The 15,725-nt window shown below is 36.5% G+C and overlaps 1 protein-coding gene across 1 annotated transcript in view; it reads left to right on the top strand.

Annotated features, from left to right (window-relative positions):
• Window positions 1-15,725, top strand: part of LOC112156441 (zeta-sarcoglycan) — a 42,706-nt gene that overhangs the window by 17,471 nt on the left and 9,510 nt on the right. Inside the window, exons 4-6 of the mRNA XM_024288721.2 lie at window positions 9,892-9,979; window positions 12,328-12,450; window positions 13,661-13,733. Coding sequence (XP_024144489.1) covers window positions 9,892-9,979; window positions 12,328-12,450; window positions 13,661-13,733 — 284 coding nt within the window. The remainder of the gene's footprint in view (window positions 1-9,891; window positions 9,980-12,327; window positions 12,451-13,660; window positions 13,734-15,725) is intronic.

The following is a 15,725-nucleotide window of genomic DNA, read 5'->3' as shown; positions in this document are numbered from 1 at the left end:
GGCTTTGAAGTTAACACAACAATGCACCATCTTTCTCTTTGCTTTGATATCCACCCTGTTCGAGCTGTAAACAAAACAAAGGCCCACCAAAGCCCCTTTTGTGTATGCAGCAGCTAAACCCCCAATTCTATTATAATTATTGGTTGGAATTCAATATTTGACGCCATAATCTGTCAAAACTGCAGAAATAGGTATTTTTTTGTGCAGTAACTGCAGTAGGTGGAAGGAAATGACAGGTTAAGTGGCCCCTTAAATCAGCGCTGTGATTAGCATGTTTTGAAATGGAGCTCTTAACTTTTCATATTACCACGTTCAGGTCATTTTCATGGTTTTTTGAAAGCAACACAGTTTGAACACACACACTGCAATTAGATATGAGTGTTTGCTTGCAGTCACTGTCAAAAAAAAAAAAGATTTGGTTTTACAAAGAAGAGAGAAATATTGGAACTTAAGTCAGTATGCTAAATTAAACCCAGTTTATATTTCAATATTATATAGGATTTCTCATTTGACGATTTTAATTTCACTTTAGTCCCCCATGACAAATTTTTTAAAATTTAAAACGTTTCCAGTCGTGTTTTTAATTATGTTCATAACGTTTTTAAACAAAATCTCACAACCTAAGTGTCTTAAACAGCCATTTTTCATGTTGATCTGAAGCCGTTGTTTCCAAAGTCGTGGCTTTTGGTGCTGAGGTGAGCAGCTCCGCCCCAATCCCCCCTGTGTCTCGCTAGTGTAAATCTTCACCTAAAAACATCCAGAAATATTGGTAATTTCCAGCTGTATCATTGTCAGCTTGGACGAGGAAGTGAAGAAATTCATGGATCGAACTTCCTCCAAAATCCTGATTATTTCTCCTTCCAGTTCACCAAAGACTCTTTTAGCTAATTCTTCAATATTTATTGACGTTGCTGTGATCAATACATTCAATCATTGGTTTCTCAGAGGAGAGTTCTTGGGAAAATACTGAAATCCAACATCAAAATCATGGAATGATTTCTTATTTAATTTGTTCACTTTCTTAAGAAAAATGTTAAAAACTCCCAAAAATATTATTTTAATTGAAGGGGGACTTTAATGAGTGTGTAGTTATTTATTGGCATCACCAAAATGTTTAAGATTTCCTGCCACTACCTAATTTTTGTGAAAATTGTTGGCGGGTCATGAATGTGGATGGCAGCAGTCAGGCGGCCGCCAGATGTGCTTTTTATATACCGCGGGCCACCAAGTGGTTGGTAGAGCAAAATCAATCTATATATTGGGAGCTTAGTTTTTGGAAAAAAAAAAAACAAGTCTTTAATGTGCGGGAAAATACTGTCAATTGCGTAAAAACTTTGCTAATATAAAGTGCTGCTTTTCTTAAATTTAGAATCAGTTCGGATGACTTAAATTGCATGAACTGTTGAAGAGTTACGTGAATTTAGGGTAGAAGGGCAATAACAAAAACATGATATTCTACTCAGCTCTAATTCATGAGTTGTTTCAAACTTTGTGAGTTTTTCCCCATTTGTTGTGTATGTTTGGTGTCACACTGCAATTAATGAAAACACACACTTGAACTTTACGGCCTGCAGGCATTCTGTAACAGGCTACATGATGGCTGTCACTCCAGACCTGACACTGATTCGTTCAGAGGCAGCAACCTGTCAACCTCTGAGTGTGAGGAGAAACATTCATGCACATGAATATTTCATTCCCACTGTAGGGATTTTATTAATTGCTTCAGCGATACCAGTGACGCAGGATTCAAGGTTGGTTTGAATCTGTCAAAACAACATCTTCATCACGCCAGAGCAATGCTCTCGACTATAGGTGACATGAAAGGCTACGAGTCACTCCGCTGGCCTTGGAAGCCGGGTTTTGTTGGAAACCAGTTTTAAACTATTGTTGAAAGTTTAAGTTATCTTCTGAATGTCCAGGTTAGCAGAACCATGTTTTTTTTTTTTTAAAGATGGTTCTACACAAAGAAAAGTAACCAATACTTTTCCGTGTGAGGGATGTTTTTCCATGATCTCTTTAATGTTAAAACACAAAATAATCAATTTTAAAAAATTATTTAAACTGAATTACATGAGAACCCATAATTGAAAAAAGTAGTACATGTACAAACTACAAATTTATTAAATAAAAATGCCACATTATTGCAAGAACCTGTTGAGAATTTAGATTCCCTCCTTTTGTAAATAAAACTTTAAATTTCTGATATTTGAAAAAAGAAAAAAAAGTATTTTTTTATTTGTGTATAAACCTGCAGGCATTGTGCATTGTTTGTCTTTTATTGCTAACCAGCTCATTAAATTCAGAGTCAATTTACAGGATCATAATTAATTTTCAATTCAGCCACATAATAACACATTATTTAATATTTATTTATTTGTCAAAAGTCTGTTACACAATATTTTCACATAACTGATTAATAAAATAAAAAAGTTAGTATTTTACATTCATTTCAGTAAGATTTGTTTTTTCATTAAAAAACGATGTTTTGTTTGCTAATAAAAAATTGCTTAAGAAAAAACTCTTTTCATGGCTTTTACGAATACATTTTTTAGTGACGAATTTTCTTTTGATTTAATATTTTTTTAATAACTGTTTTATATTTTTTTTATTTGGTTGACAGTGTTCCCTCTTTAATTGATTTTTTGTACTCCTCACAACACACTTTATAGACTTTTCTCAGACAGACAAACATTTGTTTTTACTTTTCTGTCTTGTTTCAGCTCTCAAACTTTGTCAAAGAATTAAGTCTAGTATTATGAGTGAAACAAAAAAACAAAAACAAAGATGTGCTCACAATCAACAATCTAATGTATGTAACTTATGTAAAGTTGGCAAACTGAACACATTTTGTACAGAAAACAAAATATTTGACTTATTGACGCTTGGTCTGTAGCCAATCAGAAAGCATAACACACTATGTTGTTGGAAATCTTAAAAAAAGTGTGCAAAACGCACAGCAAAAAATCTGGAAAAAAAATGAGACTACAAAATGTGAACCACATTATAGCAAGCAGCCATTGTATTTCAATGAAATGAATCTAAATTCAAACTGCTGTTGCTTAACGTTACCTTGATATTTTTGTTTTCCATCGTTCAGTAGGCTGCAAAGTGATTTACTGATCCTTTTACATTCTCCAGCATGCAACAGCATCAGCTGTTATGCAAAAGAAGAAAAAAAAGTCTAAATGTGAATAACAGAAATAAGAGAATATGAAAAACTTTTTTTTTGTTAACAGTTGAGGTTCAATTTCACACATTAGAATCAGAACATTGGTGTGTTTTGAGGACACAGAACTGCAATTTCAGGCCTTTTGAGTTCCGTTACACATGAACTTTCAGCAGCTGGGGGAACATTGGGCTGATATTTTCAAAAGTACGTGTATCCAAAGGATTTACAGCTGGGTGTCACCCGTCTCACTGTCCTCCTCATGGAGGGAAAAGGCTTGTTGAAACTTAAAGATGAAAAACAGTGTTTTGTTTATTCTCTTGTGGGATTTTTCTGATAATGGAGGACATATATAGTGAAAATTAAGCTCAAAAAGGCATTTCTGTATATCTTTTTATTCATAATGTTGTTAAACAGGAGCAGAAAAAGAATATATTTGTAGTGTATTATGCGTTTCCTCCTAAGCCCCGCCTCTTTTTCCTCATCCGAGCTGCCATCTTGAAACTGTTTGGCTGGATGGCTTGAAAATGGCTCTCCATCTTTGTTGCACCTGCGGGAGAGCGCGTAAACAGCAACCAGGAGGGGGAGGGGTTGCACCGCCAATTTTCAAAGAGCTACTCTCGGAAACAATGTTGTAGAAAATGACGCAGGTGTTTTTTATATTGGCTAAAAACCGCATCATCATAATAGAAGTGGATCTTTAAATATATATCTTGCTTTAGCCCTTTACGAAAAATCGGACATTGTTTTTTGGCACCACGCCTTAGAAAACAAATAAATTTAGTTATATTTGAGGAAATAAATGTACTTATTTAAATCAAACACTACTACCATATGAAGTACTTTTTCTGTGTTTCTACATAACTTTTGTGTGACATCTTAAAGAAGTACACTTCAAACGTAAGTGTGGGTGTCTTAAATAAAGCAATTCATCTTAAAACTACTTGTTAACACGTCTACTAGACTAATAATTTATGAAGCTGCTTAAAGGCCCATTGCAGTTAGATCAGATTTGATGAGCTTTGGGGATATATTTTCAGGAAAGTGGTCACTCCATTAGTTTTGTGTGTGTGTGTTACTGTGAATTGACATATTTGAGTGAATTTCTTTCATGGATCATTAAGACACAATTTATTCTAATTTATGCTAAGAACTACAGAGGCTTATTTCACAGAGTGCTTCCTCTCAGCTTGAACACGCATAAAGGGAAAAAGGAGTCGGCAGGTGGAGGATGCATCACGCAGCTTTAGCCTTTTCAGTTGCACGATGGGAAAGCTTGCTAATGCAGGCTGAAGGTGAATGTGAAGAGAGACACATACACGGTAGTTGCAGTTTCTGCATCTCTGGACACCCCGCTGACATCATTACGGAGTTTCTGCTCAAGTTTCTTGGAAATTTACATTCATGTCCAATGTTACGATCTCAAATTCAATGCACTTAAAATAATAATAATAAAAAAAAAATGGTCAGATCATATTAGCCAGAATAAGATTATATTTGAGATGAGCAATGTTCCGTATAAAGTACAGGCGATTAATTAGAATCCTCTCAATTTTACTCCGCACATTACTAGCATAAAGTGTTGCATATCAGTGCAAAGCTGTTTGAAGGTACATCCACACCAAACGCAATTTGCTGCGGAGGCGGCCAGTTCCACTGTTAATCAATGATACAGGGCATGCTCTAAGGGGAATTGAAGCCCCGCAGCTTGATTTAAGCGGCTAAGCGCGAACTGGGCAGCACGGTCAAAATACCTGAAACACCCGAAGTTTGATAGGTCGCTGCGTTGCATCTGCCAATCAGGAACTCGGCTTTAGGCACATGACTTGTTTAGTGACTCAGTCAGCGGATAGAATACTAGTCCAAAGCGAGCGTTTTTGTCCTGAACTTTAATCTTTTTCCTTTACCTGTCTGAGCCCCAGGTTTGCAGAGTTCATCCAGTTACTTTTGGGGGAATGAGGGATACACTCTGGACAAATCGGCGGCTTTCGCTTCTGTGGCAGAGCTCACTTGCTTGAAATGCCAGAAGACAGAGAGACACTGCGGGATTCGGGGGCAGCCAGCTCTTGCCTCTTTGAGACATTAAAAAAAAAGGAATAAGGTCGTCTAATTTTATCCCCCCCCCACCTCAGACTAATACAAAACAGTGAGCCTACAAGCTCAGCCATAGAGACACAGAAACACAGTAGAAGCAGCTGTCATACAGACGCAGCCCCACCGTACCGGGAAAATCTTTAATATTCATAACCCAAACGTGGAGATATGATTACTGATGTTTTTGTAGAACTCTTCACAATAAATAAGCCTTATTCCTCGACATTGTATGCGTCTTCCATTCATCCCAAGGGAGATAGACAGACAGAGCTGGTAGCAACCTCCCACATGTGGCCGCGGAATCAGGAACACATTTTTTGACAGGTGGCGAGCAGCAAATTTGCTGCGCGGCAAAAGAGGGGTGGGGCACGCAAATTTGTTGCGCAAATCGTGTTCGGTGGGAAAGCACCTTTAGAATCAGCTTGTATTACGTTAATTGCGTTAACGGTTCAAGAGCTATGGTGGACGAAAGAATGTCATAAACATCAATGTAATGCACATGAATAAATAAGGCTTAATATTTTAGGTTTAAAAGATAAGTTGCTTTAAAACTTCTCAAACTTTCTTGGACTGTCTGGACATTACCACTCCACTTGGAGAACAAATAAAGGAGGAGTAATGATATAGTGATGAGACCCAAAACAGTCTGAGTACAAGCGGAATTGATAACAGAATTTTAATAGGTAAAACAAAAACTTTGACGTCTGATCTTCACTAAGGGCTCTCCATCAGCTCTGCATTGTGTGAGTTGCAAGAAGCAGATGTGGGGCCTTAGAAATTGGGGAAGAACGAGGCAAATAATGAAAACATTCTACAATCAGAAAAAGCTCCATGCGACAGGATCCTCTTCACTCACTCCTGCTTTAAATAGTCCCACGAATCCCAAAGGTAATCCAAATTCCTCAATCACCACTTCTGAAACTAGAAACCTAAAAAATGTACCAACAACAAATGGTCCTTCAAGCACTTTGTGTGTGACTACAAGAAGCCACATCAGATCACAAGAAGAGGGAACAAAGAAACTACACAGTAAGCTCCTGGAGTCCACGCTTCATGACCACAGTAGGGTAAAAAGAACTGGAGTTGAAGAGAGCTGAAGCAGAGGTATGTATATGAGGTGGTGACCAGGTGCAACTAATAAGTCTTGATTACAGGAAACATGAGGTGAGAAAAAAAAAATGGAAATCAAACTTAGCAGGCTGAGAGCAAAACACTAATGTGACATTTTTTAATTTTGATTAAAGAGCCACTCTGATAAAATGTGATTTTACACATGTTCTTGACATTTTTCTTATCATTACATATAAAAATATAAGCTTAAATTTGCATTTCTGACTATTTATTTATACAAATAATTGTGAATTAGGACCAAATTGGAAAAAAGAAAATGCATTTAGAAGAAGATCGTATAACAAAAGCTAACGTTTCCAACGTTTGTAAGCTTTTGGTTTTTTGTAGTTTCCTATGCACTCTTTGGTCACAAGTCTGTATTTAAAATTGCCTCCAGACAACAGCACGATCGGCAGCAAGATGGAAGTGCAAACATTTCTTACCAATCCTTTGGCGACAGTTTGATACAGGGTGAGCTAGCAGCACGCCAGCGGTCTACACCACATATACGTCATGAAAACAAACAACTCAGTGCGAACGAGGTTTAACTGAGTGGAAAAGATCGCCAGAATTACCTGGACCATAAGGTACCACTCGGTACTGGATCGGACCGCTCTGCGGAAACTAGGTGTTAGAGGAACTTACGTCCTTTCCTTTCCTGGCATCATCTTTTTTCTCTTGGTATTTAAATGTAGTACTTTGTTTAAAAGCAATACAAAATTGAAATGAGTTTATGCAAATACCTGCAAGGATTATTTAAAATTCAAATGTTTTTGTTCTAAAATGTGTGTTTTGCTTTACTCTCACACACATTAGGCTGCAGTGTCGCGATAGGCCGCTTTTCCTTGAAAGCACTGATGCATTGTAGCAGAGCTTCATTTGTTGTTGTTCATTGTATGCAGGACAGCATCCTCTGCCTTACAGCGGCCGTGATCATTTCTCTGTTTGATGAGGCCCAGTGCACCTTCAGCAGCGTCGGCTCTGATCTGCACTCGACCTTCCACAAAAGGCACAACGACTTTAAAATCTTTCATGTGATCTCAGGGAGGCGTTTAAAAGGAGAGCCGCGCTTCTCAATCGTTTCCCCCCAGGAAACAGTCGAAGACCTTTCAACTTCATATAGGGCCGCTTCAAATCAAGAATGCAAATGTTGTCATGATGCTGCCTGCTGTTGGAGAGGCTCCTTTATACTTGAAAGGAGTGGGAAGGGAAAGAAAATTAACCAAATGACCTTTGGAAAGTTGTGCACGGAACAAAGTTGTGATAATTATACACCCGAGATAATAATTAGTATCTCTGAGGGAAAACGTGAAGCTAGCTGAACCTATAAGACTGCGTTGCAGCATAATTACCTGCTTAAATTAGGGAGGGAATGCCTGTAAATGCCATAAGTGTTTACAGTGAATGCAGCTGCTAGTACATGAACATGGGAGATGAAATGGGGTCAGCACCTGAAATCAACAACTCTGCACCGCTAGCGGGAAGTTTACATGAAGTCAGCGTAAGTTCAAGTTTTACTGAAGTCATAGTCAGATGATGTCAGTGATCAGCTAACAGTTTTTCAGATCATAAGGCATACTAAAAATCTTTGAATTTTTGAAAAACCAATAGTGTGTTTTATGCATGAATCTGTTGTGCTGCACTGTCTGTAAAACTTGCTTATGGCGGATAAAAGAGACGCACGTGAAATACTTAACAGTTGGCTTGAAAACATACAAAACTCCCTATCAATCCATCTGACCAATCGCCTGCCTCTTGGCAATCTGGGCATTGTAGTCATACCACTTAATCCGCCTGTCCGATGCGCCTTAAGCCCGGTTTATACTTCATAGCGACCAGCCGTAGTATCAGTTGTATCCACAGTTTATACTAGTATTGGCTGGTGTTGCTTGAAACTGCCCACGATAACTGCAATTAACATCTAAGTGTCGTCTGCAAATGTGCAAATGCACGATGAGGCAAAGGAGGAAGTGGTGTGCTTGTCCACCAAACAAAGCGGGCAATACAGAGGCGAATTGCATTCTCTAGGGCTGTTAGGTAAGAGATAAAAGTTATATATTATATTTCCGGTAACTTGCTCTATTTTCTATTTGTCCGCTCTTTATTTGTCTCTATGTCTATGTGTAAAGTTAGGTATTTCCAAACTTCTTTAATTAAGTTTTCTTCTTCATCAAAGACATTTTTCTGGACAAAGTTTGCTCCGTCATCGCTCTAAATAAATTCAGGTTAAATTACGTGATTCGCCCACGACTGCACTATAGGTGTAAAGTTCCAATTGCGGATGATGTCATCAGCAGGTGTCACATTTCCCAACAATTGGGTCTTTTGACAAAGAAATTACAAATTGCTTTGAAGTATAGACCAAAAAACTAGCCCCCAGTCCTAACAGTTTTAGTTTTACAGAAATTTTCAAGTAGAGAGTCTAAAAGGTTTTACTTTAATTACCTCCAGAACAGTTCAAACCAGTTAACGAACTTACATGTACTTTTACCCTGAAGAACAAAGCCATAAATTATCTGTCTGGCAGGAGCAGGAACATGGACAGTGACCACTCAGGATGTGGGTTTGATGACGTTCATTTCTGTTATTAAAGACCATTTGGGGGGTCCTGTCCTGACAAACATTGGCCTGAAGCCACACATGGCCGACCTCAAGGACTCCATTTTACAGAGTTTTCTCCTTGCATGGTGGAGTTCTAGACTCTAGTTCTAAAGGACTACATTTCAATGGTCTTATGGTCTTTTTCTTTCTCATCAACGGACACGCCAGAAGTTATCAGGGGTTTCCTCACAGTTTCTTTCAAATTTATCGTCATTTTCTAGAAATTTTTTATCCGTTGTTTGGTCACATTGACTCGAGAACTTTTTAGATGTTTTGTGGTTTGGTGGTAGTTTTCTTTTCCGTAGAAGACAACAAATGGCAAACACCAAATAGTTTTTATTTAAAAAAAGAAAAAATAATATTTTTTCCAATCTGACTTACCTAAATCTAAGGGAGAAAACATGGTATCAAGTACACAGAATCTCATCTGCATGAGGCGCAGCTACTTATATAAATGTCTCATCATTCACTTGTATTGTTTAAAGCTGGGAGAAAAAAGAACACGTCTCAAGTGAAAAAAAAACACTCTTACGCCCACTCATGTCAGTAAAAAGCACATATTAAGCTGCCCACAAGCTTTTTTTCATTTAAAAAGTCTCTCTAAACTAATCAGTGAGTTTTTCAAATTGATTTTCCTCACACTTGTGTTAAATAGAATTATACATGTATACTTTAGGACCAATTAGCTTTTAATAGTCTTCCAAACTTTATTTTTACTGCACTTTTTATGGAAAAACAAAGCAGTGATAGTGTCTAATTGCTGCTGTGAAGGACGTAAATGTTCTTTAAAACTGAAACTCATGAGTTTTTATGATGTATTCTTTAAATGCATATGTCTCACTCACTGAAAAAGGCAAAATATAAATGTGTTTTTTGTCACATAATCACCTCTTGTTTTTATTGTTATTTTTTTTCCCTAGGACAGCTGGTTGCTTTTACGGTCAGACAAGAATGTTACTCTGAATGCCAGAAACAAGGAGGGCCAGCTGACTGGTCAACTCACAGTGGGTGAGTTTCCAGTCATTATTATTCTACACTCCCTCTGCAGAAGCGGCGTATAAAACAGAGCACTTCCCTGCCAGCTGTTGATGACTCGCTATACTTATATATACTTGCTTAAACTGTATATGAAAACTGGAATGAGTGACTCCTCCCCCCTCGTGTTCCCAACAGGAAGCCAAAACCTCATAACCATTCTTCCTATCAATTCCTTTTTTTCTTAAACATTTTCTTGCTAATCTTTTTTTTGTCATATTTTTTTTTCTGTAGTGTAATTTACTCAAGTTATGAACTGACCAATCAGATGCCTCAGTAAAAGTAGGCGGTGCCTGCTGGCTCAGATGTTCAAAACATTTAATTGACAAATTTCTTGTACGCTGCTTTCAAGTGGTTGGGGAGTGGACTTCCAACAAGATCACTCTTGGTTGGCAAAAGTGGTTGCCATAGAAACATTAATTCAATCAGCTTAGACCAGTCCGTCCCGACCCCCCCGGATCACACTTTACCTAAAAGCTGAGGACAGTGTGTGACGCATCATTTAAGCGACTGGCCAGCTATCGCTGAGAGTTTGTCACCCAGTGCTTATTACCGCCACCTGCTGGTTGGAGTTCAGACTGCACCGTCCTATTTTCCATTGACTAGGGCCACATCTGGCTCTTTCACCTCTCCATTGTGACTCTTTGGTGGAAATAAAAAGTTTGAATTTTGAAAAGCAACTGTAACATAAAAAAAGTAAAGTAAGTAAAGTAAGCTAACTCAAAGTTTGTTTTTGAACAGATTCAAGATTTTAAGTTAACCTTACGGTTCAAAATTACAGTAAAGGTCACCTAATCAGTTCTGATTTAATTTTTGTCAGTTAAATTCACATATTTATGTCTCAAATGCCCCACAAAGAGTAAAATAAATGTTTTATTTAAATCACTGTTGACATCTGACTATCAACTGCTACATTTGCTGCATTGAGATGATACTATGTAACACACGCGTCTTTTATTTTGAAAGGAAGTCATGTGTTAAAATAATCCCTGTTAAAATAATTTCATATTTAGAAAAAAAAAGCTATGTTCTCTTTATGTTTCATTTATGCAAAAACAATGGTTGATATTTATCATAAAAGCATGAGTAACATGAATGGAAACTGTTTTATTTTTCTAAAGGAGTGTAAGACTTTGTGGCTCCTACTGAGTTCTTGTCAATGTAAAATAGAATTGACTTCATAGCGTTGGAGCCAGAAGTAAGATATTTTCTACGAGTGACGTCACACTCACTGGGTCCAATTCTTTAACACAGTGTTGCCTAATTTTACGTTCTAAAAATAAGTCCACAAATTTGACATCTTTATATTTTACAATCCTTCTAGAAGAGGCTGTAAAACTCTTGACGACATATTTGAAATACTTTTTTTAAGACAGATGAACATTTTTCACACTTTTGTCTCATTTTTTCTCAAAGTTCAAACCTTCGTAATAAAATAAGTCCAGGATTATAGAATGAAGCCAAAGATCTAATGGTGATTTAAGATTTATGTAGATGTGGTAAACTGAACATATTCTGTACAGAAGGCACAGAGGAAATTGATTAATTAATGGTCCACAGCCAATCAGGACACAGAACACAATGGACTTTTATTTTAAAAGAAAAAAAGTGCACTAAAATAAATTGGCGAAACATCGAGACCACAAAATGTGAATGAACCACAATATAGCGAAGGATTCCGCCTCAAGTTTTTCCTGTTCATACCGTTCAGTTCAACCCAAGATGATATCTAATGTTTCCACTCCGCAACTCCTTCCATACATCCTCCTCTGTCCTGCTGATTGACAGGACAATAGACTGTTCTCATCATTGGGTTTAACCAGCAGCGAGCCCAAATTACAAGTCATTCACATGATTAATGATCGCTGGAGAGCAAACGACCCCCTTATTAACAACATTAACCGCTATTGATCTGAGCCTGGACAGTTGAGGCTAATTTGATGGGACTGGTGATATGATATACAGGAGAAAACTACCACCTGCTTTTGTTAAAAAATAAAAGGGATATTTGTCAGAAAAATCAACCCAGTTATTACATTTCTTAATAGTTAAACCTCAAATTTGAAATATATTTTTTTCTCTTATTAAAAACACCAGCATTTTCCACAAAAGGTTACTTATTTATGGGATTTGTTAAAATTACGTAAATTCAAAAGAAAATCTGAGATATTATCACTCCAAATTAACATATTTTCCTAAAAGTTCCAATTAATATTCTATAAAGTACAGATTTTTTCCCCTTACCTCTTTTGTCAGCGTCATATTGGTGCATGTTGCTTTTGTACAAACAAACGCCGGAGGATCAAACTGTCGTCTCGCAGGACCTGAAGCTGTGGAGGCCCAGTGTCAGAGGCTGGAGGTGCGAAATGGAGATGGAGGAAGACTGCTGTTCACTGCAGATGAAGAGGAGGTGGCAATCTTAACAGACAGGCTTACCGTCACAGGTAAAGAGGGTTCAGGATCACAGGGTTATTTTTAATGCAGTTGGGTTTTCTTTGGTCAAATCTATACCAGGTACTCCATTTGGACAAATTGATTCTTTTTTTTTCTTTTGTTTTATAATTTCCATTGAAATTGATTCACTTTAGTCCCCATTAAAAAAATCATTTTATTTTAAATTACGACTAATTAATTATTTTTTTTGTTAATGTTTGAAAAAAAAAAAACATTTGAAAATGGCATTACATTTTATTCAATTTAAATCGTTTATTTATTTTCTTTTTGAATTAATTCCATATACTTCGGAAAAAGAAAATAGGAAAAGCCAAACAGCTGATTTCCTTGTTTCTATTGACTAGTTTTGAAAATAAACCCAAACAAGACCTCTAGTCTTGTCAATTTTTTCCACTCTGTTACCTTCAGGTAACACATTCTATTTTATACTTTCTTTTGTGATGTCGAGCTAACACGGTACTGGTTCCACAGCGTCATGAGGGTTGAGAACCAATGGGAACAGCCAACTCGTCAAAAGAACGATGAGTTGGGGACACCCAAAACACCAAGAAGTGACGCGGAAGGGTCCAAGCCAAATGTCTATATATGACTAGTTCAGAGGAAGAAGGTGTAGTTAATAAACGTAATTTGAATGTGATATGTGCGTCGTATGGGTCATATAAAAGTCAAACATTGGTCGTACGTGTTTGTAAAGTCCACATAGACAAACGTGTAATGGATAAGACACGACTTTGAGTGTGCATCTTGCAAAAATCACATACAATTTTGTAACACAAGAAAATGCTTTAACTACGTAAAAGTAAACTGTAATTCCCAACTGACCAAAAATAACTCAAAACTGAAGGACATCTGAGCACATTGACAAATAATGAACGCAAGAAACACTTAAGAATGTATTATGTATCACGAAAAATCGAAATTTCATACGTGGAAGAATGTACGTAGAGACAGTGTGACGTGGCCTTAAGAAAGTACAAGAGTTCTTACTGTACAGCAGTACATATCGTCTTATATCGTCCATACAAATACTTCACAATACAGCTACCATATGCACGACAATCGTACCTTACAATCCCCAAGGGAACTGATGTGGCCGCTGGTCTCTACTGATGACTGATCAACCCTCGTACAGGTGCCTGTGTCAGTTATAATTCAGTTTTCTTTTGCTTTTGTTCACTTCAACATGTCTGTCATGAACAGGTGCAGAAGGCGCCGTTTTTGAACACTCTGTTGAGACTCCACTCATCCAAGCGAGGACCTCCGAGGATCTCAAGTAGGTTCTTCACTCACTCCCCAGAACTACGTTAAAGTTGTATGACCATCTGGTTGATGAAGTCATCCTTACTCACCTCAAGCAGTTCTTTATCTTCAAGTTTTAACCACTTAAGTAATAAATTACTTTTCCTACAAAGCAGCTAGTAAAACCCACAGAAAGCTTGCTGAGGATATCTACTGTACTCATGACGGCCACTGAAGTCTGCCCGAGGCTCTGGGCCTCTGGACGCTCCATTAACAAGCTATAAGGAGTGTGGTTTGTTGTCCAGTCTCGTGGTCCTGAGGAGAGAGCTGGGATCAAAGCTGGCAGAAAAAGCAGTGTTCTGGCAGCTAATTCCTCCAGAGTGAGAGGAATACTGATGAATTCACTTTCAAGCAACCCCGACTTTTTCTCACACACATAACACGGCCCGGACTTAAGGCTCAGCTCAGGGGTGACCATCTGCAGCGTGGTGGAAATGGTAACGAGCAGCCATAAAAGACGGCAGACAGGCGGGATGTAAAAAGAAGTCAAACAACCTGAATTCTGATTATTCTTTACTTTTTTAGAGGCCAGTCATGGAAATGGTCATTCACTCATTTTTAAATACTGGTTGGTCTGGTATCTAAAAACAGTAACATATGATTTTAGCTTAATGTATTATTATAGAACATAGAAACTGTGCTTTTGCAACAAATAATTTAACATTTTTCCTGCAGAAAATGCTACTTTTTTACCTAAAAGAGAATAGTTTTATTTTTTTTATATTTTATCATTAATAAAGTGTTATTATGTTGGTCTGCAGTTATTGATAAGGGAAATATTACATTAAAAAATGCGTAGAACTTTTGTTTTGTTTGTAGTATATGAACGTTAGCATCTTCTGTTTATGATAACACATTTTTTGCAGAACATGGAACTTGTACTATTACAACAAAAAAACTACTTCCGGTAAATTGTAAAAAAAAAAAATTCTCCTGCTAAAATATGAAACTTTTAAACCCAAAACAGTTTGGTCTAGAATAGGAAATTACATTTTGGATTTTAGACATATTTTTTTATTTTTTAAAAGGTGCATCATATGAAAAATATGTTTTTGCTCTTTTCAAATTGTTTTTAAATCTTGATAAGCAGTTATTAAAAAACAAACATGAAATTAAAGGCAGTTTTGAATGTTTGTTGTTTTTTTTGTCAGAAGCATCAAGACAAAGGAATACTTTGCTTATGATTTAACGTACATTTTGTAAAGAATGCAACTCTGGCGTTCTTTAAAAAAATATTTTCTAATTAATATTTTTCATGCAGAAAATGATTAAAAAAAAGAAGTTAAAAAGGGGAATTACATTGTCAACAGAATATTTTCCTTTGAAGAGACGTATACCAAAATAATTTTATTTTCTAAATTAATAAAATATTTTTTTTTTAGTTTGTAATTTTAAAATAATTTTTTTTATTTCTGTCTGAGGCTTTAAAACATCAGCACCCTTTGCTTATACTTGCATGTAAACAAAAAAAGTACAAGTTTTAGATTCAGAAAAAAAAATAAATTTAAAAGACCAAAAATAGATTTTTCATGAATTAAAAGTTATAACTTTTAACTCAAACAAGAACAATTTAGAAAAGATATACAGACTGCAGAAATATTATTTACATGTTTAGAGGAGAAACATACCAATATATTTAAATACTTATAAATTACTTTAAATGTTGTTTGCTGATGAATGGATGCAACAGAAAAAACTTCAAAAAACAAAACATTCAAAAGTATTACAACAAAAAATAACATTCAGAAAAGGGAAAATGTACTGATGAAATCTAAAGTTTTTATTTCCCTTTTCACTGCTCTTTTATAGAACAGTTTTGCAGAAATATTACTACTGAAGTGGTTTTAGAAGTTTCTATGTGTTCACATAAGCAGAAACGAAAAAAGGTTTTTTAGTAAAGTCACTAAAATTCACTTACATTTAATAGGGACTGACATTTATTTTTGGCTATTCAGCTGATGGGCAG

This window comes from Oryzias melastigma, linkage group LG18 (assembly GCF_002922805.2).
Source record: "Oryzias melastigma strain HK-1 linkage group LG18, ASM292280v2, whole genome shotgun sequence".
Lineage (NCBI taxonomy): Eukaryota > Metazoa > Chordata > Actinopteri > Beloniformes > Adrianichthyidae > Oryzias > Oryzias melastigma.
This window is presented reverse-complemented; position numbering and strand designations above follow the sequence as displayed.